The sequence below is a fragment of the Rhinopithecus roxellana genome, chromosome 5, assembly GCF_007565055.1.
Source record: "Rhinopithecus roxellana isolate Shanxi Qingling chromosome 5, ASM756505v1, whole genome shotgun sequence".
NCBI classification, from domain to species: Eukaryota; Metazoa; Chordata; class Mammalia; order Primates; family Cercopithecidae; genus Rhinopithecus; species Rhinopithecus roxellana.
The window spans coordinates 9,243,233-9,266,570 of NC_044553.1; the positions used below are offsets into that span (position 1 = coordinate 9,243,233).

A 23,338-nucleotide genomic window follows, 5' to 3' on the forward strand; every position below is an offset into this window, starting at 1 on the left:
TAAAAAAAAAGTGCCCCAGCCAGACAGCCAATGATTACTAGACACTTGAGAAAGGCTTCTGTGGTGGGCAGAATACTAAAGGTTTAAGATCCCTACCCATGGTTACACAAGCACCAATCTAGGTACTGCTGTGAGGAGTTTTTGCAAATGAATTAAGATTACTTATTAACTCATTTTAGGGAGATTATCCTGGGTTATCTGGGTGAACCCAATGTAATCACATGAGGCCTCAGAACAGCAGAGGCAGGCAGAAGAGAGATGAGACAGGAATGGTCAGATAAATTCCGAGAGAAGACCTTGACTTGCTGTTACTGGCTTTGAAGATAGAGGAAGGGGGCCACAAGCAATGTGGAGAGCCTTTAGGAGTTGAGAATGACCCCTGGCAGACAAGCCAGAGGGAACCTTAGTCTTACAATCACACAGAACCAAAGTCTATCATGCAAAATTCATTCTCAGAGCCTCCAGGAAGGAACGCAGCCCCGCTGACACCTTAACTTCAGCCACTAAAGACTCTACAGAGGACACAGGTGAGCCACTGTGTATACACCTTTAACCTACAGCGACTGTGAGATAAATTCGTGCTGTTTCAGGCTGCTAAACTTATGGTAACTTGTTATGGCAGCACTGCAACACTAACAAACCTTCTAACAGGAAAGACAAGAGACCAAACAAAAAAATAACTTATGAGAAACAGACAAGATACAGACTACAGAGAACAAAACACAACATGCTTAATGAAGAGGCTGAGAAAAAGACAATGACATCTAGAAGAGATAAACAGGAGAATATAAAAAACAATGAGAGGTGGTGTTCACGCCTGTAATCCCAGCACTTTGGGAGGCCGAGGTGGGTGGATCACCTGAGGTCAGGAGTTCAAGACCAGCCTGGCCAACTTGGTGAAACCCTGTCTCTACTAAAAATACAAAAAAATTAGCTGAGCGTGGTGGAGTGTGCCTGTAGTCCCAGTTACTCGGGAGGCTGAGGCAGGAGAATTGCTTGAACCCAGGAGGTGGAGGTTGCAGTGAGCCCAGATCGCACCACTGCACTCCAGCCTGGGCAACAACAGCAAAACTCTGTCTCAAAAAAAAAAAAAAGAGATTTTACTTTAGATATTAACAATGGAGGGGGAAGGGTCCTTTCCATTTATTTTCACTATTCTGTTGAAGTATAGCTTATATAAAGTCCACAAATCTTAAATATATTTAAGAATACCTGTGTACAAACATCCAGATAGAAATATAAAACACTGAAAACTGGCCAGGCGCAGTGGCTCATGCTTGTAATCCCAGCACTTTGGGAGGCCGAGGCGGGTGGATTACCCAAAGTCAGGAGTTCGAGACCAGCCTAGGCAACATGGTGAAACCCTGTTTCTATTAAAAATACAAAAATTAGCCAGGCATGGTTGTGAGTGCCTGTAATCCCAGCTACTTGGGAGGCTGAGGCAGAAGAATCACTTGAACCCGGGAGATGGAGGTTGCAGTGAGCTGAGGTCACACCACTGTACTCTAGCCTGGGTGGCAGAGTAAGACTCTGTCTCAAAAAAACCCAAAAAAACAAAAAACCCCAAAACACTGAAAATTAAAATGTGATAGCCACCAAAAAAGAAAAAGGTCAAGCAAGTGGATCCATCCAAGAACAATGTCTGACCAACAGTAACAGAGAGAAGAAAGAAAACGAAGAGGAGGAAATTATCAAGGAAATAATATTATGAAACAACTTCCCATAAATACAAGCAATATCCCCTGGTCAGAAGTCTCCAGCACAATGAATGAAAATAAAACCCTAACCAGGTAGGGCACGTTGTTACAAAATTTCAAAATGGCAGGGAAAAGAACAGATCCCAAAAGTTTCCAGTGAGAAAAGGCAGTCTACAAAAAAGATTAAAAATAAAACTCAAGCTTTTTTTGCTGCGTCTACTGCAAGAATGAAGACCATTCTCAGCAATCAGACTGTCGACATTCCAGAAAACGTTGACATTACTCTGAAGGGACGCACAGTTATCGTGAAGGGCCCCAGAGGAACCCTGCGGAGGGACTTCAATCACATCAATGTAGAACTCAGTCTTCTTGGAAAGAAAAAAAAGAGGCTTCGGGTTGACAAATGGTGGGGTAACAGAAAGGAACTGGCTACCGTTCAGACTATTTGTAGTCATGTACAGAACATGATCAAGGGTGGTTACACTGGGTTTCCGTTACAAGATGAGGTCTGTGTATGCTCACTTCCCCATCAACGTCGTTATCCAGGAGAATGGGTCTCTTGTTGAAATCCGAAATTTCTTGGGTGAAAAATACATCCGCAGGGTTTGGATGAGACCAGGTGTTGCTTGTTCAGTATCTCAAGCCCAGAAAGACGAATTAATCCTTGAAGGAAATGACATTGAGCTTGTTTCAAATTCAGCGGCTTTGATTTCAGCAAGTCACAGCAGTTAAAAACAAGGATATCAGGAAATTTTTGGATGGTATCTATGTCTCTGAAAAAGGAACAGTTCAGCAGCCTGATGAATAAGATCTAAGAGTTATCCAGCTACAGAAAGAAGATGCCAGATGACTCCTAAGACCTACTTGTGATATTTAAATGATGCAATAAAAGACCTGTTGATTTGGGGAAAAAAAAAAAAAAACATAAAACAAACAAACAAACTCAAGAACATTACTAGGAGGCCAGGCATGGTGGTCATGCCTGTAATCTCAGCACTTTGGGAGATGAAGGTGGGAGGGCTGCTTGAGGTCAGGAGCTCAAGACAAGTTTAGGCAACATAGTGGTACCCCATCTTTACAAAAAATTAAAAGATTAGGCAGGCATGGTAGTACACGCCTGTAGTCCCAGTTACTTGAGAAGCTGAAGCAGGAAGATTGCTTGAGCCCAGGAGTTAGAGATTAGAGTGAGCTGTGATTGTGCCACTGCAGTCCAGCCTGGGCAACAGAGCAAGACCCTGTCTCTTAAGAAAAAAAAAAAAGAAAACTATCAGGACTATTAATAGCAACACTGGAAGCCAAAAGATAATTTAACAATGACTTCCAAATTCTGAGGGAAAAATAATTTTTGATCCAACAACTCTATTAAAGGGCAGAATAAAGACAAACACAATATCTCAAAAATTTACATCCCATTCACCTTTTTCTTACTGTCCTGATGGAGAATATATTCCACCAACATAAGAGAGCAAATTAACACTGAGGAAAACTCAAAGACAAAATACAAGAGAGAAGAGAAGATAATGCTGAAGGTAAGTCCTAGGGCTGTGACTTTCCACCTTGGCCAAGAAAATATCCACCCCAGAGTGCAAGAGGATGTCTAGGAAGAAAAAAAGAAAAGTGGGGAGTTTGACTATAATCTGAAAACGTATTTGATCATGTTGAAAATTAAGGAGAATAACAGAAAGTAAACAAATCAGCAACAGATACATGTTGCAAAAGTAGCAAATGATAAAAAGACATACGACACTTTGGGAAGCAAAGATGTGAAAACTGCTTGAGACCCCAGGAGTAAGAAACCAGCCTGGCGCCTGAAATCCCAGCACTTTGGGAGGCTGGGGTGGGTGGATCACCTGCAGTCAGGAGTTTGCAACCAGCCTGGCCAACATAGTGAAACCCCATCTCTACTAAAAATACAAAAACTAAGCTGGGTACAGTGGCTCATGCCTGTAATCTCAGCACTTTGGGAGGCCAAGGTGGGCGGATCACCTAAGGTCAGGAGTTCAAGACTAGCCTGGCCAACGTGGTGAAACCCCACATCCACTAAAAATAAAAACATTAGCTGGGCATGGTGGCATGCACCTATAATCCCAGCTACTAAAGAGGCTGAGACAGGAGAAATGCTTGAACCTGGGAGGTGGAGGTTGCAGGGAGCCAAGATCATGCCATTGCACTCCAGCCTGGGTGACAGATAGACTGTCTCAGAAAAAACAAACAAAAAAACAAAAATTAGCCAGGCGTGGTGGCATGTGCCTGTAATCCCAGCTACTCGGCAGGGTGAGGCATAAGAATCTCTTGAACCTGGGAGGTGGAGGTTGCAGTGAGCCGAGACTGCACCACTGCACTCCAGCCTAGGTGACAGAGCAGGACTCTTTCTAAAAAAAAAAAAAAGAAAAAAAAAGAAAGAAAAGAAACCAGCCTGGGAAATATGGTGAGACCCCATCTCTAAAAGGAGGGGGAAAAAAAAAAAGGCATACGAGATAGGAAAGGTAAAAATACACATTTTGGCTCAGAAAGTAAAAATGTCTGCTTTGTTAATGTCAACAATGACAGTGATTCAGCCAAAAATTATAACAGTTATAATAAAGAAGAAAGGGTTGAGGCCAGGTGAGGTGGCTCATGCCTGCAATCCCCAGCACTTTGGGAGGCCAGGGCAGGTGGATCACTTGAGATCAGGTGTTCAAGACCAGCCTGACCAACATGGTGAAACCTCGTCTCTACTACAAATACAAAATTAGCTGGGTGTAGTGGAGTGCACTTGTAATCCCAGCTACTCAGGAGGTTGAGGCAGGAGAATTGCTTGAACCAGGGAGGTGGAAGTTTCAGTGAGCCGAGATCGCGCTACTGCACTCCAGCCTGGGGGACACAGCGAGACTTAATCTCAAAAAAAAAAAAAAAGGATTGAGTGGAAAAACATCAACAGATATCTAAAATTGATAAAAAGTAACAGTATAAGCACATATTTAGAATTATGAAAATGAAAGCCAGAAACAGTAAAATAGTAGAAAGTGGTAGAGAATGCAACCAGGCACTGGGGAGAAATCAGGCAGTAAAGTAGTTTCATGGTACAAGCCTTTTTTACTTTAATTCTGCATTTACTGCTTTGATTAAAAAATAATTTTAAAAAATCTTTCTGCTTACTAAATAAAGAATGCATTGGAAAGAACAAGAATGGATAAAGGAGACTGCTTAGGAGGCTCCCAGAGCAGGAAGAGGTGGTGGCTGGAATACCGGAGGAGTGGAGGGTGGAGATGGAGAGATGTGGGAAGACTGAAGACATACCCTTGAGGCAAAACAAACATTTGGAGGTGATAATGAGATGTGTAGGTGAGGAAGAGGGCAATGCTAAGGATGACTCCCATGTGTCTGGTATGTGTACCTGGGATGGAGGAGCCTTTTACTACTATGGTGATTGCTTGGGGGAAGGCGGACAAGAGGGAGGAGGGAGCACAGAGATTTGGAAAGGAATACCATGAGTTCAGCCTTGAGTGTGTTCAGTTCAAAATTTTGGTTAAAGAAATGTTTTGTTATTATACGTAATGCTTCAATGAGCATATGATGGCTTTCTAAGAAAGATGCAAGGCTAGAAGAATATCTAGGAAGAATGAAGAATGGAGGATTTCAAGTAAGCTGGGGTAACAGGAACTTGACTTACTCTCCTGTTTTATTTAAACAATAAGAAATAAAGGAAAAGAAAAACACTTTCCGACATTAGGCAACAAGATGCACAAAAGAAAGACTAAAAGGATGAACTGAGTGCACCAGCTTACTGCCTATGGGCAGGAGAGGGGCGCATGGGGCCTGGTCTTGCAGAGTTGAGAGATCTGGAATGGCATTCAGGTATGACAAGGTGGCTAGAACGTGTGGGGCAGGGGACAGGAGAGAAGGGAGCTCCACGTAGAGTGCTCCGGAGGTCTGCAGAGGTGTTTCCTGGAGTCTAGCTGAATCCTATTTGTGCATTTGTTAAGAGGAAGCTACCAGAGACTGCAGAAAGAATCAACGGCTAAAAGAGTTAATGTTCCCATCAAGGAGAGCAGAAAGACCACTACACAGAGTACTGAGAAGAACTCTCGGAAGACTATGACCTCAGTAATGAGGCTAAATTAGTCCTAAGGCTAATGTTGCCTCTGGTCTACCCTAATAAAGCTTCAAAGCAAAAGAATCCAACTAATTCCAAGTAATTTGGTGACCAGAAAAAAAAGTCAAGACTACTCAATACAAAAAAATCCAGCCACTATGACGCATAACAACACACAGCCGGGAGTAAAGAGTGGGGGCGGGGAAGCACAAATAACTCAGATGATAGATAAAAAATACTGAAATAGCTATATAAAGATATTCCATGTTTAAGAAACTAGAAGAAAACAAACATAATAAAGAGAAAAATGAAAAATCTATATAAAAATGAAGCCAAAATCAAACTTCTAGTGATGAAAAATACATCTCAAATGAAAAAGGCACTGGATGGGATTAACAGCAGATTAGCAGCAGAAAGATCAATAAACTCGAAGATATGAATAAACCTTAAAAACATGATTTCAGGACACATCATAATCAAATTGCTGATAACCAGGGTAAAGATAAAATCTTCCAGGGCAGACATAAAACATAGAGGAACAATAATAGACTTCTCTGAAATTATGCACACTAGAAGACAACTGAGGGACATCAATTACTGGGGGGTAGGGGGAAATTTAGAATTCTTCTCCCAGCTGCAGTATCTTTCAAAAATGAAGGGAAAATCAAAACTTTTTTTTTTTTTTTTGAGACAGGGTCTCACTCGGTTGCCCAATTTGGGGTGCAGTGACACAATCTCAACTCACTACAACATTTGCCTTCCAGGCTCAAGAGATCCTCCTCGCTTAACCTCCCCGCTTAACCTCGTGAGCAGCTGGAACTACATGTGCATGCCAATATGCCCAGCTAATTTTTTGGTATTTTTTGGAGATGGGGTTTCGCTATGTTGCCCAGGCTGGTCTCGAACTCCTGGGCTCAAGTGATATTTGGCTTCCCAAAGTGCTGGGACTATGTGTAGGCATGAGCCACTGTGCCTGGATCAAATCAAAACTTTTATAAACAAAAAGTCAAAACTTCATTACCAGTAGACTTGCACTATAAAAAGAGAGGCATATGAAGTTCTTCAGGTAGAAGAAAAAGGAGACTACATGGAAAGGATACTTACAAAGAGCACTGAAAAATGGGAAATATGTGATATGAAAGACCATTTTGCTCATTTTAAAATACTTTACTGCTTTGGGGGAAAACAACATTGTAGGGTTTAGCATATATAGGAGTAAAATACATGACACAAAAAGGACAGGAAGGAAGAAATGAAACTAAACTGCTGTAAGGTTATTATACTATGTGTGAAGTAGTATATTATTTGAAGGTAGACTGTGAATAAGTTAAAGTCATATACTGTAAACCCTAGAGCAACCACTAAAATGGCAAAATGAAGGTCGTAATAGCTAGTAATTCACAAGTGGAGATCAATGTAATCAAAACACCTCCCACCCCCAAAAAACAACCCCACCAAAAACCCCTTAATCTACTAGAAAGGAAGGAAACAGAAAAGAAATGGGACAACAGAGATCACAAATTGGTCTTCACCAAAATGAAAACTTTTGCTCTTAGAAAACACTGTTAATGAAATGGTAAGCCACAGACTGTGAGAAAATATTTGCAAAACATATCCAATAAAATTTCCATATCTGGGATATGCAAAGAATGCTTACAACACAATTACATGACAGCCTAATTTAAAAGACAGGCAGGCGAAGGATTCAAACAGACACCTCACCATTATATGGTGGCAATTAAGCACATGAATAGATGCTCAACAACATTAGTCACTAGGGTAATGTGAATTAAAGCCACACGGAGATAGGCTCTGACACCTGCTAGGATACCCCAAACTGAAAAATGTTTCAAGGACACAGAGCAACTGAAACTCTCAAGTACTGACAGGCAGAATGCAAAATAGTACAGTCACTTTGGAAAAGAATTTGACTATTTATTACAAGGTGAAACATCCACTTATCATATGACCCAGAAACCTACTCATAGCTTTTACTGCTCTTGAGTAAATACCTATGTTCACAAAGACCTGTAAGTGAATGGTCACAGAAGCTTTTTAAAAAATTAAAAGCCCCAGCCCTTCCACTGGTGAATGGATAAACAAATTACGGTATATCCATACAACAAAGTACTACTCAGTAATAAAATGGCGTTGATAACACACAATAATATGGATGAAGGTCAGAAGCATTATACTAAGTAGAAAAAGCCATACAGAAAAGACCAAATAATGTAGGATTCCATTTATATGACATTTTAGAAAAGGCAAGACTATAGTGGTAGAAGGCAGATAAGTGGTTGGCAGAGGTCAGAAGGGTAAAGAGGACTGCCAGAAGAGGGGCATGCGGGGACTATCCTATATCTTGCTGGTGGTCCATTAGTCAAAATGCACTGAATTTTGCCATTACGATTATTTTACCTTAAATTATACCGTAACAAAACTGATCAAAACGATAAATACAATTAAAGGACACAGCTTATAAGATGTCCCTTGGGTCCTCTCCTTAATAAAAATTTCATTTTTTATTTCTTTAAACTCCTGGCTCTATTGCTCAGTTTGACTGACTAGATACTAAAAAGGGCATTTGGCAGGTCTGCTGACAGGCTAACTGACCTGCCATTTCTCAGCCCTCTTGCTTGCGGCTAGTATAAGGAAACTGGAAAAGTTAAGTGATATTCATGTTTCCCCAGTCTCCCTTGCAGCTAAGGGCAGTCATATGACCTAAGGTGGGCCAGGAGGATGTGAGGGGGGCGTCCGGGATGTTTTGCTTTGCTGTTAGGACACAGGTGTGGAAGAGAGGTGGATACTCCGCCTCCTGAATGCAGCTATAGGTTGAGCACCCCTAACCTGACTAAAATGCTCCAATGAGCATTTCCTTTGAATGTCACACTGGCAGTCATAAAGTTTCGAATTTTGGAGCATTTCAAATTTCAGATGAGGGCTACTCAATCCATGTATGCCTGGAACTCTAGGAAGCATCTTACAATCATGAGGCCAACCTGACATGCTGAGGGGTGAGGAACTGAGGGATGGAAAGAGTTTGTCCGTGAAGACACAACTGAACAACGAATCCAGTTCCAGCAACCACTTCATTTTCTCAAGTAACTTCTTACGTGAAAAAGAAGGCTCTTATTAGTTTAACGCACTGTTAAATCTAGATTTCTGGCCGGGCATGATAGCTAACGCCTGTAATCCCAGCACTTTGGGAGGCTGAGGCAGGTGGATCACTTGAGGTCAGGAGTCCAGGACCAGCCTGGCCAACAAGCCGAAATTCCACCTCTGCTAAAAATACAAAAATTAGCCGGGTGTGGTGGTGGGCACCTGTAATCCCAGCTACTCAGGAGGCTGTGGCAGAATTGCTTGAACCTGGGAGGTGGAGGCTGCAGTACAAAAAAGTAGTTTAAGTGACTCGTTTCCTTTTCATCTTTATTTAAAAATCCCTCATGCCTGTAATCCCAGCACTTTGGGAGGCCAAGGTGGGCAGATCGTGAGGTCAAGGGATCGAGACTATCCTGCAAAGACGGTGAAACCGTCTCTACTAAAAATACAAAAATTAGCTGGGTGTGGTGGCGCACGCCTGTAGTCCTAGCTACTTGGGAGGCTGAGGCAGGAGAATCGCTTAAGCCCAGGAGGCGGTGATTGCAGTGAGCCGAGATTGCACCACTGTACTCCAGCCTGGCAACAGAGCAAGACTCCATCTCAAAAAAAAAAAAAAAAAGGGAGGGGGCCAGGTGTGGGGGCTCACGCCTGTAATCCCAACACTTTGGGAGGCTGAGGCGGGTGGATCACGAGGTCAGGAGATTGAGACCATCCTGGCTAAGACAGTAAAACCCCGTCTCTACCAAAGATACAAAAAATTAGCCGGGTATAGTGGTGGGCGTCTGCAGTCCCAGCTACTTGGGAGGCTGAAGCAGTAGAATGGTGTGAACTCGGGAGGCAGAGCTTGCAGTGAGCCGAGATCGTGCCCCTGCACTCCAGCCTGGGTGACAGAGCAAGACTCTGTCCAAAAAAAAAAAAATCCAATCTTTATTGTTACCACTAAGACAAACCTTTTGTACAGAGTTCTTACGTACAGCTTAATTTACCTAAACCACTTTAATAATTACAAAAAATTTTAAAGCCCAACTGAGCTTCAGTCAGTCTGAGTTCTATTCCACTAGCATTTTGTGCTTCTCTATCCCTATCAGATAGATTCTTCTTCACAAGGCTAGAACAGAAAGAGAAAAAACAGGAATGAATTAGCATATATCTAATGCGGAAAGACCCAAATGACATGTCCTATTGATAATATAGAATGGTCACAAGCTCTAAACACAAAATATGTTCTTTCATAGTAGTTCTCTGTCGATTGTCAGATTTTGGGAGAAACTTTCATTTCCTCTCAATAAGGCTCTTCATTTGTGAAGCCTGCGTGCCAGAATACATTACATTAAAAAAAAGACTTTCTTTGCCAACAGTCTTTCTGTCCAAAAGAAAAGGAAAATGCAACAAAAATTTCATTTAATTATTACACAGAAGCACTGATCTGAAAGTACGTTTTTGAAAGAAAAAAATTATTATACAGAAGCATTTTCTCAACAGTTAAATTATAAAAGATAATTTTTACCAAATTAAAAGCTTGGAAATGTCAGTGTTCAGCAAAAGTAGGTATTTCCCTTTAAATGGTGTTCTGCTGGTCTTGCATCACTGTCCTTTTTCAGTGGTTGGCACACCCTTCACATTTACTTGGTAATCTTAGGTAACAATGTATTTTGGTAGCAATGGAAATGTCATCTTTCTTAGTTTTAATTCTACTGCTCATACATTAAGTAAGCAAAAGCCACAAAAGTAGACACAAGAGAGTTAAATTAATTAAGTCACAATGACCACTACTTAGTGACTTCATTTTAATTTGGGGGAAATATTTAATAACTTGGGTTGAAAATTAAGTAATCTAAAACAATTAATAGAAAAAAACCCTAATTATTCCTGGGAAGAGTTATACACTGTCACTTCAGTGTTCAGTTTCAGTGGTGAAAAAAAATAATAAACCGCTAGAGTAATGTTTCCCATAATGTAACTCGGGGGTTGGCAAACTTTTTCCATAAAGATAGTAAATATTTTAGGGTATGCAGCTCTACTCAACACTGCTGCTGTAACGCAAAAGCAACCACAGACAATACCTAAGCCAATGAATGTAGCTGTATTCCAACACAACTTTATTTATGAACATGGGAATTTGAATTTTTATAATTCTCACAGCATAAAAAATATTATTTTAATTTTCCTTAACCATTAAAAAAATGTAAAAGCCTAATTATAATTAGTTCCTGAGCTACACAAAAGCAGGCTGCAGGCCAGAGTTTGCCAACACAATTTAATCACTTGGCAAATCAACTACCCTTCCCTCTTTCCTAAAACACATATGAAAATTTTATAACCTCCAAGAAATATTTTATAGCAATAACAGTGTTAAATTATGTATTAAATATGCATTTATTAAATATATATTACATTATTATCTAAGGCCAATTAGCTGTTTTCTTATTTATTTCTGTAGCCAAACCTCAACTGTATAACTATTTGACTGCATCTTCACACCCTAGTTTTTCTCCCAGTTTCCTCCAAATGGGGACCCCCATCTTAGGAACCCTGCTCTGTGATACTGACCCCCGCCCTACCCCCAATTCTTCATGATGTTAAGTAGACTGCAGCATAGAGCCTGTTATCAGATACCCCTCTTCCCTGTCGTGCTGCCAGCATGTGAAGACATCTATATATTCACACGTGTCAAGTACTTGGACTCTCACCAAACACTGTGATCATCTAAATTTTATCTCCCAGATTTCTGAAATCTGTGTCCTTGGTATCTGCTCCTTCATGTAAACATGACTAGTCTGTAAAGCACAATCCCTTTTGTTTCGGACAATTTCATAATCAGGTGCCTTAGTTCTTGGAGTATTCTCTAATATATCTACAAATAAAATTACCACTCATTAAGACCCTCTCTTTTCTGTAGAAAAGACTTTAGTCTTATAACTTATCAAAATCTTATGTAAATTTCTACCCATTAATACTGATAGTTCACAGACCCTTAACAGCTGTTAAGACTGTTTAGAGGAAATATAATGTAACTACCCAATGGAGCAGAAATTCCCTGAACATCCTGTAACAGATCACTACTTTTTTTTTTGAGACAGAGTCTTACTTTGTTGCCCAGGCTGGAGAGCAGTGGCATGATCTTGGCTCACTGCGACCTCCACCTCCCGGGTTCAAGTGATTCTCCTGCCTCGGCCTCTCAAGTAGCTGGGACCACAGGTGCCACCACGTCCAGCTACTTTTTGTATTTTTAGTAGAGACGGGGTTTCACCATGTTGGCCAAGCTGGTCTTGAACTCCTGGCCTCAAATGATCTGCCTGCCTCAGCCTCCCAAAGTGCTGGGATTATAGGTGTGAGCCACCATGCCTGGTCATAGATCCTTACTTTCCATTCGATCCCAGTGATAGGATTAACCGATCCTTATTTCTTTATTCTATCATTTTTTCCTCTTATTCATTCAATTAATGTTCTCTAAGGCCATACCCTATGCTGAGAATACAAAGATGGAAAGGCATGTTTCTGACTTTAGAAGTTTACATTCTAGAGAAAAACAAAAACATAAAAAGCTAAAGGTGGTTTTGATCCTTTAATGAAAAATAGCTTTCTTGTTTATACAAATATTACATATTAAATTGTTAAAAACAGCAACAACAAATGATTGCAAAAGTATAAGAAAACAATTGGGGATAAAAAGCACATACTTGATAGATCACCCTGAGATAACCTCTGTCAACATTCTAGTGAAATACTTCCAAGTTTATCTCTAGGTGAATATTTAAACATAAATGGGATAATGTAGATATGCTTACTATATAGTATCTTTTTGTAATCTAAATTTCAAACATTGCAAACGCAAAATTCTAACACTATGAGATCCCCCAGGAGTAAATGGGCCAATATACTCAATGCATGGATGAGTGCTCTCACTGGATATGGCTTCTCTGTCCTTAGAAGCTGGATGTTGCTGCCACGTATGCCACTAGAATGAGGTATTTGCTATCCTGGCTTGAGTCACGAGTTCCTGACTCAAAGTTCTAGAAGACATTTCTGATGTGCATGTAACCTAGACCTGGCCAACTGCCTGCACTCTATCTATGAGGAGGGTTGGGAAACAACTATCTGGACTTTATGGTTTCACTAGGAGGGAGGTGGGCTTTGTCTCACACAACTCATAAGGTATGACATTTCCAAAACACAGAGCCAGAAGTTCAGATGCCATGCAGCCAAAAACAGTAGCAGTAGCAGCTGCTGCAGCAGCAGCAGCAGTACTCCTAGTAGTAGTAGTAGTAGTAGTAGTAGTAGTAGTAGTAGTAGTAATGAAAGCCAACCACCCACTACAGATATATTTAGGAAGGTGGAGCAATATTAGTGTAACAACCTGAAAATCTTCTCAACATCTAACTTCATTCTATACAGCAGAGAGTGGAATGAAGAATGAACGCATAGAACATTTTATAAGAAAAAATCTATGAGATTTGATGATAGCATGAGGCCAGTGAAGATAGGCATAAGGAAGTAAGGTATAAGGAGCTCTAGATTCTTGTCACAGACCGTGACAAGAACCACTTAGGTGGGTTCTTGTCAGTCTCTGTGTGATCTTGGTCAAGTCACTTCCTAAGCTCCATTTGGTTAAAATTCCCACGCATTCTGGAGTTAAAGGCACTAGCAATTATAACAAAAAACAGGCTAGGTGTGGTGGGGCTCCTGCCTGTAATCCTACTGCTTTGGGAGGCAGAGGCAGGTGGGCTGCTTGAGCACAGAAGTTAAAGACCAGCCTGGGTAACATCGCAAGACCCTGTCTCTACAAAAAAATACAAAAATTAGCCAGGCATGGTGGTGCATGCCTGTGGTCCCAGCTACTTGGGAGGCTGAGGCAGGAGGATTGCTTAAGCCCAAGAGGTCAAGGATGTAATGAGCTGTGTTCACACCACTGCACTCCAGCCTGGGTGACGGATCAAGACACTATCTCAAAAAGCAAAAAACAAAACAAAACAAAACAGGAAAAGATCTCCCCCCAAACAACAACCAATATTAAACTCAATGTCAAATGCTAAAAGCATTTCCATTTAAGTCAGGAACAACACAATAGTCATCATTACTGCTATTATGCAATACTGTGCTAGAGGTTTAATCGAATACCATAAGATAAAGAAATAAGATGTATAAAAATGGGAAAGGAAGAGAGAAAAGTTATTCTTTAGAAGAGATATGATTGTTTACATAGAAACTCCAAGCGAAGGCCGGGCGTGGTGGCTCATGCCTGCAACCCCAGCACTTTGGGAGGCCGAGGCAGGCAGATCCCCTGAGGTCGAAAGTTCCAGACCAGCCTGGCCAACATGGCAAAACCCCGTCTCTACTAAAAATACAAAAATTAGCCAAGTATGGTGGTGCGCAACTGTAGTCCCAGCTACTTGGGAGGCTGAGGCAGAAGAAGTAGTTGAACCCAGGAGATGGAGGTTGCAGTGAGCCAAGATATTACCATTGCACTCCAGACTGGGTGACGGAGGGAGACTCTGTCTCAAAATAAATAAATAAATGACAAAAAATAAATAAAAAGTAAAAAATAAGAAAATCCAAGGGAATCGATAAATTATCAGAATTTATCAAAGAGTACAGCAAGGTATCAGATATTAGATTATAAGAAAAAAATAAACAGCATTCCTAATAGCAGTATCCAATTAGAAAAAGTATAAAGCCCCGGAAGAAACCTTTTTTTAAAAAGTACAGTATCTTTCTAGATAAAATGTTATTTAAGGACAAAAAAGGTAACTTCAACAAAAGGAGACAGATTTTATTCATGAACGGAAAGATCTACATAAAATTAATGCATGCATTTCCAATCAATTACTATGGAATTTTCCCTGGAAATTAACAAACTGTTTCAAATTTCATATAGAAACATGTAATTCCAAAATCAACTCACGCAATTCTGAAAAACAGCAAAGAAGGGGTACTTGCCCTACTAGATAGAGATTTATTATGAAGCTACAGAAATTCAAACAGTATACTATCCATGTAAGGACATATAAATGGATCGATGGAAAAGAATAGAGCATACAAAAACAGATCCACACAACATGGAATTTTGGTTTATGACAGAGCTGGCATGCTTATGTGGAGAAATAACAGACAATTCAATAAACAGTGTTGGCTAGCATTTTCTCCTAAAATATGCCATACTACATCTCTATTTCACAAAACACACAAAAGTAAATTTTAAGTAGATAAAAGTGGTAAATGTGAAAAACAAAACAATAAGAGTACTAGCAGAAAATACAGATACCTGTAATTCAAAATAGGAACAGCTTTTTTAAATACCCCAAAAACACAAACCAATGTTAATGTCTACATGACCAAAAAAGACAAAAATAAAAAGTAAATAAAATTAATCATGAACAAAGGTTTAAGACATTAAACAGACCAGGAGAAATTATTTGCAGCACATATTAGAATTTATAAAGAACTACAAATCAATGGTGAAAGATAAAAGAAGAATGGATGAACAGACACATGTCCACTTGAAAGCCTGCATACAGACGTTTACAGCAGCTTTATTCAAAACAAAGCAACCAAGATATCCTTTGGTAAGTGACTGGATAAATAAGCTGTGACACATCCAAAAGATGGAATATTATTTAGCACTAAAAAGAAATGAACTGGCCTGGCGTGGTGGTTCATGCTTGTAATCCCAGCACTTCGGTAGGTGGAGGTGGGTGGATCGCCTGTGGTCAGGAGTTCGAGATCAGCCTGGCCAACATGGTGAAATCCTATCTCTACTAAAAATACAAAAATTAGCCCGGCTTGGTGGCAGGCGCCTATAATCCCAGCTACTTGGGAGGCTGAGGCAGAAGAACTGCTTGAAGCCGGGAGGTGGAGGTTGCAGTGAGCCAAGATTGTGCCACTGCATTCCAGCCTGGGCAACACAGCAAGATTCTGTCTCAAAAAAAGAAAAAAAGCAGCAGCAGCAGCAGAAAAAAAAGAAATAAGCTATCGAGCCACAAAAACACATGGAGGAAAGTTAAATGCCTATTATGAAGTGAAAGAAACCAATATGAAAAGGCTACATACTGTATGAGTCCAAACATATGATATTCTGGAAAGGGCAAAACTAGGTAAAAGGATCATTGGTGGCGATGAGGCGAGAGGGATGAATAGGCAGAGCACGGAGATTTTTTGGACAGTCAAACTATTCTGTACAAAATACAATAGTAGATATACATGAGTATATATTTTTCCGAGCCCAAAGCATGTACAACACCAGAAGTGAACTCTAACGTAAACTACTGTCACTGAGTGATAACGATACGTCAATGTAGGTGCACCAGTTATAATAAAGGTACCACTCTGGTACAGATTTTGAGAGTGGGGAAGGTTGTGCATGTGTGAGGATAGAGGGTATGTGGGAACGAGTCTCCGTACTTTTGCTCAACTTTGCCGTGAACCTACAACTCCTGCAAAAACTAAAGTTTATTAATTTCTCAAAAATGGACAAACGATATAAACAATTAAAAAAAGGAACTTAGATGTCCAATAACGATTTAAAAACATACTTAGCTTTGTAAACTAAAACAAAATACTGTCTTTTTCTCTTGGAAACAAAAACAATAAAACAGACCATAATCAAGTGTTAGTGAGGATTTGAGGCAATGGGTTTTCATACATTGCTGGTTGGAATATAAACTGGTATAACCAACTGGAAGATAATTTGACAGTACTCTGAAATGAATTACGTATATATTTAAAACACAGCAATTTTACTTCTACTTCTAGGTGGATACTCGAGAGAAATTCTTGCACACACATACAAAACTGAGTAAGAAAATACCTACACGGTAATGGCAATAACATATACCATTTATGGATATATATACACAGAGATATGTGTCTGTGTGTGTGTGTCTGTGTATTTTACTGGATACACATTGAACTTATGATAGTAGTTGCTTTGTAAAGGGAAGTTAGGAGAATGAGACTCAAGAATTTTACCAGTATTACTTTGACTTCAAGTCCTATTTGTCATTTGGCAAAATGACAAAATATCAACAATCATTAATTCTTGATAATGGGAATTTGGTATTCTTTGTACTTTTCTCTATTTTAATAATAATAATAATAAACCTGTTTCACATAAAAAAAATTTCAAGGGCATTAGATCAAAAAGGCAATGTGAATCTACCTGTATCTCCCCTCCTATATCCCAAATCCCCTGAAATGACAGCAAAAGATCTTTAAAAATTGTAGGAGAGGGAAGATGAACATTCGTAACATTGCTAGGAGACAGGAAACTACGTAAGAGGGTAAAAAATGAGTGATTCTTGAAAGACAGAAAAAAAGTTGGTATTAGTTTAAGGGAAGCCACAGCCCAAACTAACACAACAAATGGGTGAGGATTCAGACTCCTCCAAGCTCCATGCCTACAAGCATAAGCAGCAGTCAGGGCTCTGAGTTAAGAGGCAGGCAGTCCCGGCACCTCCATATTGTCCCCAGGCCAGTGCTTGAGACGTTGTACAGGAGCAGCATTTGCCCACAGGCTCTAGCAGTGGGTGTGGGTGCTGACACCAGCAAGGAAGACTGGGTACTCTGGCGCTAGCCCAACTAAAATATTTTCAAATGTTTTCAGCAACATTTAAAACATTTGAAAATGTTGCAGCATTTGCCCTAAGAGTGAAGCAACCTAACTGATCATCAACAGGGAAACGTGGTTATAAATTATACTTGATCTTAGCCAAAAAGGCCTAGAAGTGATTGGATGTAAATTAATAATACGTCTATACTCTGAATTACAGCTTAAAATAATGTATAACACATAGAAAAATCTCTAAGACATTACTGAGTTTAAAAAATACACATAAAATGCTCCTATTTATTAAAAAACAATCCAATATGTATGGATAAATAAATGTATAGAAAATCACCAAACTGTCAAGAATGATTACTTAGGGGAAAGGGGAGCTTACTATGTATTTCTATATTCACTGATTCTTTTACAACAGAATATATTTATAAATTACTAGTATAATTTAAAAATTTAACATGAATAAAAAACTGTAGTTCTTTATTGGAATTAAAATAAGAAGTCACTAAATGTATCTTTAACCAAGAATTTCTCAAATAGGAAAAAATACAACAGAGTTCTGCACTAGTGGTAGTGACAGCAGTTCACATTTTCTCAGATGGTTGAATACTTCCTGTCATATGACATAACTGGGTCAGCCAAAGTAACCCACATCTCATTTCAGAATGCATAAATAGAAATACTACAGGGATGTTCAAAATGTAGACTGATGAACGAAGACAACACTCATAGTCATTTCCTTAGGAGCTGTGTCAGGCCTTCAATGAAAGAAGTGACACAATCTGCCTGAATCACTAAAATCAAATAGTGACTTATGTGAAGGAAACATTGCAAAGTCATGTGTGTTCCCCTGAAAACAGTGCCTGTTCCCTTACCCTCCCCACAAAAACAAGGTATTAAATAACAAATATCAGATATAATTCTAGTAAGGAAAGAATCTCTACTAGGTTCTTTCTGTTCCACCTTCACCCAGCATTTATCTTAATAGAAAAACTTTAATGAAGTAGAAATTTCACACACATACATGTATACATAGACAGTTCAGCCCCACACCCCATTCCTTGGGATAAGCTATGTCAGTCATCGGTCATATGTACGTCACATAATTTGTATTTTAAGAATTTATGTAATACTTACTAAAAGTCTTACAGATGTCAGAAACAGCTTTGAAGACTCTATCAGAGAAATTCACTTTCACCTTCACATACTTCATGTTGGGAAGCTGCAGGCGGAGCAGTTTGTGCTGAGGGGTGAACTGAAGCTTAGCATCTGCCTGAATACCATACTTATCTAAGGTCCAATGTGTCTTCAGAAGCCAAGTTCTCTTCTTTTCCCACCAGAGAGCATGGTCAGACCAATCTTTTTTTACATCTATAAAAAACAAACAATAAAGAAACAAATCACTTAAAAATCACCAAGGTTACTTTGAGAAATTAAAAGCAGAAAACTAGATAATTGGGTATTTAACAGAAATAATTAACTACTAAGTTACTGTTATGTGACACGTACAAAAGAAACACTAACAGCTGAGAAAACATGCTCTGTCCTGAAAAGCCAGTACACAAGGTGGCTGAGGCAGAATATACAGGGCATCTAAGAATGTTTGAGTCAAGTACAAAATGGGACACATGGATGATGGAGAAAGTACTCTCTTGTTCTCAGAAAACAATCAGAACCCTGAGGGCGAGAATAGGAAGGATTAATAAAGACAAGGAGTTGGTGGGCTTGGAACTTGTCCTATAGGAATGGACAATACTATTCTGATGAGAAACTGAACAGACTGTGGTTTATGTAGCTGAAGAAGTATGTCAAGGTGAATGAGGGGTGGTGAAAAGATGGGGAACCAAAGCGAACAGAAACCAATATCCTAGGTGAAGAGGAGGAACAGGGAAAACACCCATGAGAAACACTATAACTTAAGAGAAAGCTCCAAAAATAAAAAAACTACATTCTGGCCACATACACTCTCCCAAATAGATCCCCGAAAATGGATCTAAAGTCACACTGTCCAACATTTTTCTCTGAGCACGTTCTGGTACAAGCCTAACAGGAAACATTAATATCTGTTCAACTATTTAACAGCCTTATGCAACTAAATGAAACCAAATAAAGAAAAGAATGTAATTTACACAAGATTTAGTTACCCCCAGATAAGGCAGGTCGTAACAATAAGCTTGTAGCAGTAAAATCCAACTTCAGCTAGTTATTTATTTACTTATGACTAGGATAGGAAGTTGGTTTTTAAAGCCGCGATCAAAGTAAAGACTTTTGGGATCAATTGTATGTTAAACTTACTAAGTGCCAACAAAAGGGAAAGTGATGTTTCAGAAAACAAAACAAAACACACACAAAAAGAACAGGCCCAGCGTGGTGGCTCGTGCCTATAATTCCAGAACTTTGGGAGGCTGAGGCTGGAGGATCGCTTGAGCCCATGAGTTCGAGACCAGTCAGGGCAACATGGTGAAGTCCCATCTCTACAAAAAAAATTTTTTTTAATTAGCCAGGCATAGTGGCATGTGCCTGCAGTCCCACCTACTTAGGATGCTGAGGTAGGAGGATCACTTGAGCCCAGAAGGTCAAGGTTGCAGTGAGTTGTGATGTGACGCTACAATCCAGCCTGGGCAAGGGAATGAGACTCTGTCTCAAGGAAAACAACAACTTCCAGGGAAGGAAAAACATGTGAATGCTGGGCACAGTGGCTCACGCCTATAATCCCAGAACTTTTGGGAGGCTGAGGTGGGCAGATTGCTTAAGCCCAGGAATTCAAGACCAGCCTGGACAACGTGGTGAAACCCCATCTCTAGAAAAAATTAGCCGGGCATGGTGGCATGTGCCTGTAGTCCCAGCTACTCAGGTGGCTGAGGTAGGAAGAATGCCTGAACCTAGGAGGTAGATCGAGGCTGCAGTGAGCTGTGATTGCACCACTGTACTACATCCAGCCTGGGTGGCAGAGTGAGACCCTACCTCAAGAAAAAAAAAAAAAGTGAGTAACTTTTTGCAAATAAAAATTAAAAACTATCATGCTTCTGAGATAAAGCTCATTTTAATATAGTCATACCTTTAAAAAGAGTTCATCAACTTAAAGACAATTAAAAGTATGTATTAATCTAGAACCTGAAACACATACACACACACATAACTAGTCTATCCCCAAATAAAAACCAAATTCTCACATTGATTACAAGGCCGAAACACCTTCTACAATGGTGAAATTTACTTGATACAACTGAAGTTCTCATTATGGAAGAAACATGCCACAGGTAGAAAAAGACTTTCAATTCTCCAGACATTAAACACTTATTTTAATCAGTAAGTACTTTAATGGGAGAATTACGGCTACAGCTCCTTGTGATCGTATTACCATTTTGAAATTTTAACATCTGTGGTTTTCGCAAAGTCCTGCCAATCATGTTATTTGAAGTCTGGCAAAAGAAATGCCTGTAACTGCTGTTTTATAACCACTCGCTTAATTGTGATACTTAATTGTATATAGTACCCTACACACTACTTTCTAGCACAGAATCTGCCAACTAACTTTTGGAAACAGAAAATTCTGATCTACCTCATGGAAGACAACCAAGGTCACATATTACTTTTCTTTCCAGAAATAGAAAACTAAGGGCAGAAAAAGGTAACCTGCAAAGAACGCTGGTAACCCAGCAGAGTTACTGCTGAGCTGAACTGAATGATCGGCAGGTAGTATATACTGGTTGAGCCTCCCTAATCTGAAACTCTGAAATCCAAAATGCTCAGAAACTGGGGGGAAGGGGGGGGAGTTTTAGACTTTGGAACATTTCAGACTTCAGATTTTTGGATTAGGAATGCTCAACTGGTAAGTACAATACAGATATTTCAAAATTCAAGATCAGAAACATGCTGGTCTCAAGCTTTCAGATAAGGAATATTCAACCTGTAATATTTTCTTTCCCACATCTAGTGTCAATGTCAACCACTAAGGAAGCTACGTCATATACTCCCAGTGGGGAGGAAAGGAGAAAAAAGAGCTGTAAGAGTAATAGGAGTCCACCAGCACATGTCATTTGGGTTCCTCCAGAAGGCATCCCTGACCTAAGAACTTGGGTGCAAGCAGCTTATTTGCGGGAAGGAAATCCCAGGAAGCACACTTGAGGGGATCAGTGAAAGTGAGACAGGGAGAAAAGCCGACTGGAGGTTCCTCACTGCTGTGAGCACCTGGAGTTCAGTCCTTCAGGGCATGCCTCAGAACTCTCCCACACAGGATAAAGACCGAGGTATCTCTCCACTTTCTTGTTAAGGGTTACTCCTGGGGCCATGACATTAAAAGCTCTTAACACTTCTTGGCTGCCAGCACGGGGCTGGCTGCTCTGCACTCAGGCAGAGCAAGCTCAATCCCTGCACCTAAGGAAAAGAGCTTGTCAGCATGTTGGGGATCTGGCCACCAGGAGTGCAGGTGAACTGCGTGAAAGAGGGGGGCCTCCATAGCACCTGTATACAGCCTGAAAGGAATATTTATTAAATTTAAAAAAAACAGCTATTTTATTGTAGAAGCAGAGCAGAAGCAAAGCTGCGAAGACATAATAAAAGGCTCAAACATTGTGGCCCAGGAGTAGGTGCTAAAACATAGAAGGCAAAGACACCAACGTGATAAGGAGCTTTTGGGGACAAAATTTACATATGGATACTAATAAAGAGGTAATGTGCCAACAACTACAAAATCTAAAGAGTTTTTATAACGTGAGGTATGAAAAGGACTACTGGTCAAGAACTTGACTTTCCAAGTCAAAACTACATAAATGTGAAGCTGGAGGTTAGCAAACTGTGAATGGCCCAAGGACCAAATCCTGCCTTCTGCCTTTTTATGGCTCACTAGCTAAGAACAGCTTTTGTACAGTCATGAGTCACTTAACAAGGGGGATAAGATCTGAGAAATGTGATGTTAGGCAAGTTCACCGTTGTATGAACATCAAAGAGTGTATTCACAAACCTAGACAGTATAGCCTACTATACACCTAGGCTATATGGTATAGCCTCTTGATCCTAGGATACAAACCTGTACATATGTTACTGTACTGAATGCTGTAGGCAACTGTAACACAGTGATAAATATTTGTGTAGCTAAGTATAGAAAAGGTATAGTAAAAATAAGGTATTATTAATCTTATGGTACCACAGATGTATAAACAGTCTGCTGTAGTTGACTGAAACATTGTTACATGGCTCCTGACTATTTTTAACTGGTGGTGATGGTGGTAGGGGAAATCCAAAGAAGAGTATTTTACATAACTTTATATAAAGTTGAAATTTCAATGCCCATAAACAGTTTTATGAAACACAGCCACACTACTGTGTTCACACAACTGTCTATGACTACTTCTGCACTACAACATTAGACTAGAGTTATTGGGACAAAGACTGCATGGCCCACAAAGACCAAAAGCCCAAAAGACCTACTATCTATACTTAAAAAAAGAAAACTTTGCAGGCCCCTGTTGTAAGCAGGGTTAACGGTGTAATAAAACATCAATTTTCCATCAATTAGGCTTCCAACTGTGACCTCAGAAACATGTATCTCTCCTGATACCCATTCTTCCCTTTAAAACCTGACCCTCCCCCATCAATTCCACCTTGGCTTCTCATCAAAGGAGCTACCCACCTGCACCCAGCAAGAGAAGGGGACGGGATCCAAAGACTACATACTGGACATCCTATGAGTGGTCTGTTTACCCACAGAAAAAAATAAGCTCTCTTACTGACTAGCAATGCTGGTAAAACTAGTCTTTTTCACCCAGAGAAACTAGTGGATGAGTAACAATATAGGGGAAAAAAATTAGACAAAATAAAAGCAGAAATAGGAGACCAGAAAAAAATCAGAAGTATCAATACCACTCATGGCAAGAGATAAAAACAGAAAAGTAGGTGTTCCGACAGCAAAGT

At 39.9% G+C, this 23,338-nt stretch overlaps 1 protein-coding gene and 1 pseudogene across 2 annotated transcripts in view; one reads left to right on the forward strand and one right to left on the reverse strand.

Moving 5' to 3' along the window:
* Nucleotides 1-23,338, reverse strand: part of LOC115897460 (fermitin family homolog 2-like) — a 74,957-nt gene that overhangs the window by 25,584 nt on the left and 26,035 nt on the right. The window contains exon 3 of the mRNA XM_030930066.1: nucleotides 18,563-18,796. Coding sequence (XP_030785926.1) covers nucleotides 18,563-18,796 — 234 coding nt within the window. The remainder of the gene's footprint in view (nucleotides 1-18,562; nucleotides 18,797-23,338) is intronic.
* On the forward strand, nucleotides 1,925-2,603 carry LOC104669160 (annotated as a pseudogene). The gene has a single exon (XR_004057538.1). The product of XR_004057538.1 is annotated as a 60S ribosomal protein L9 pseudogene (transcript).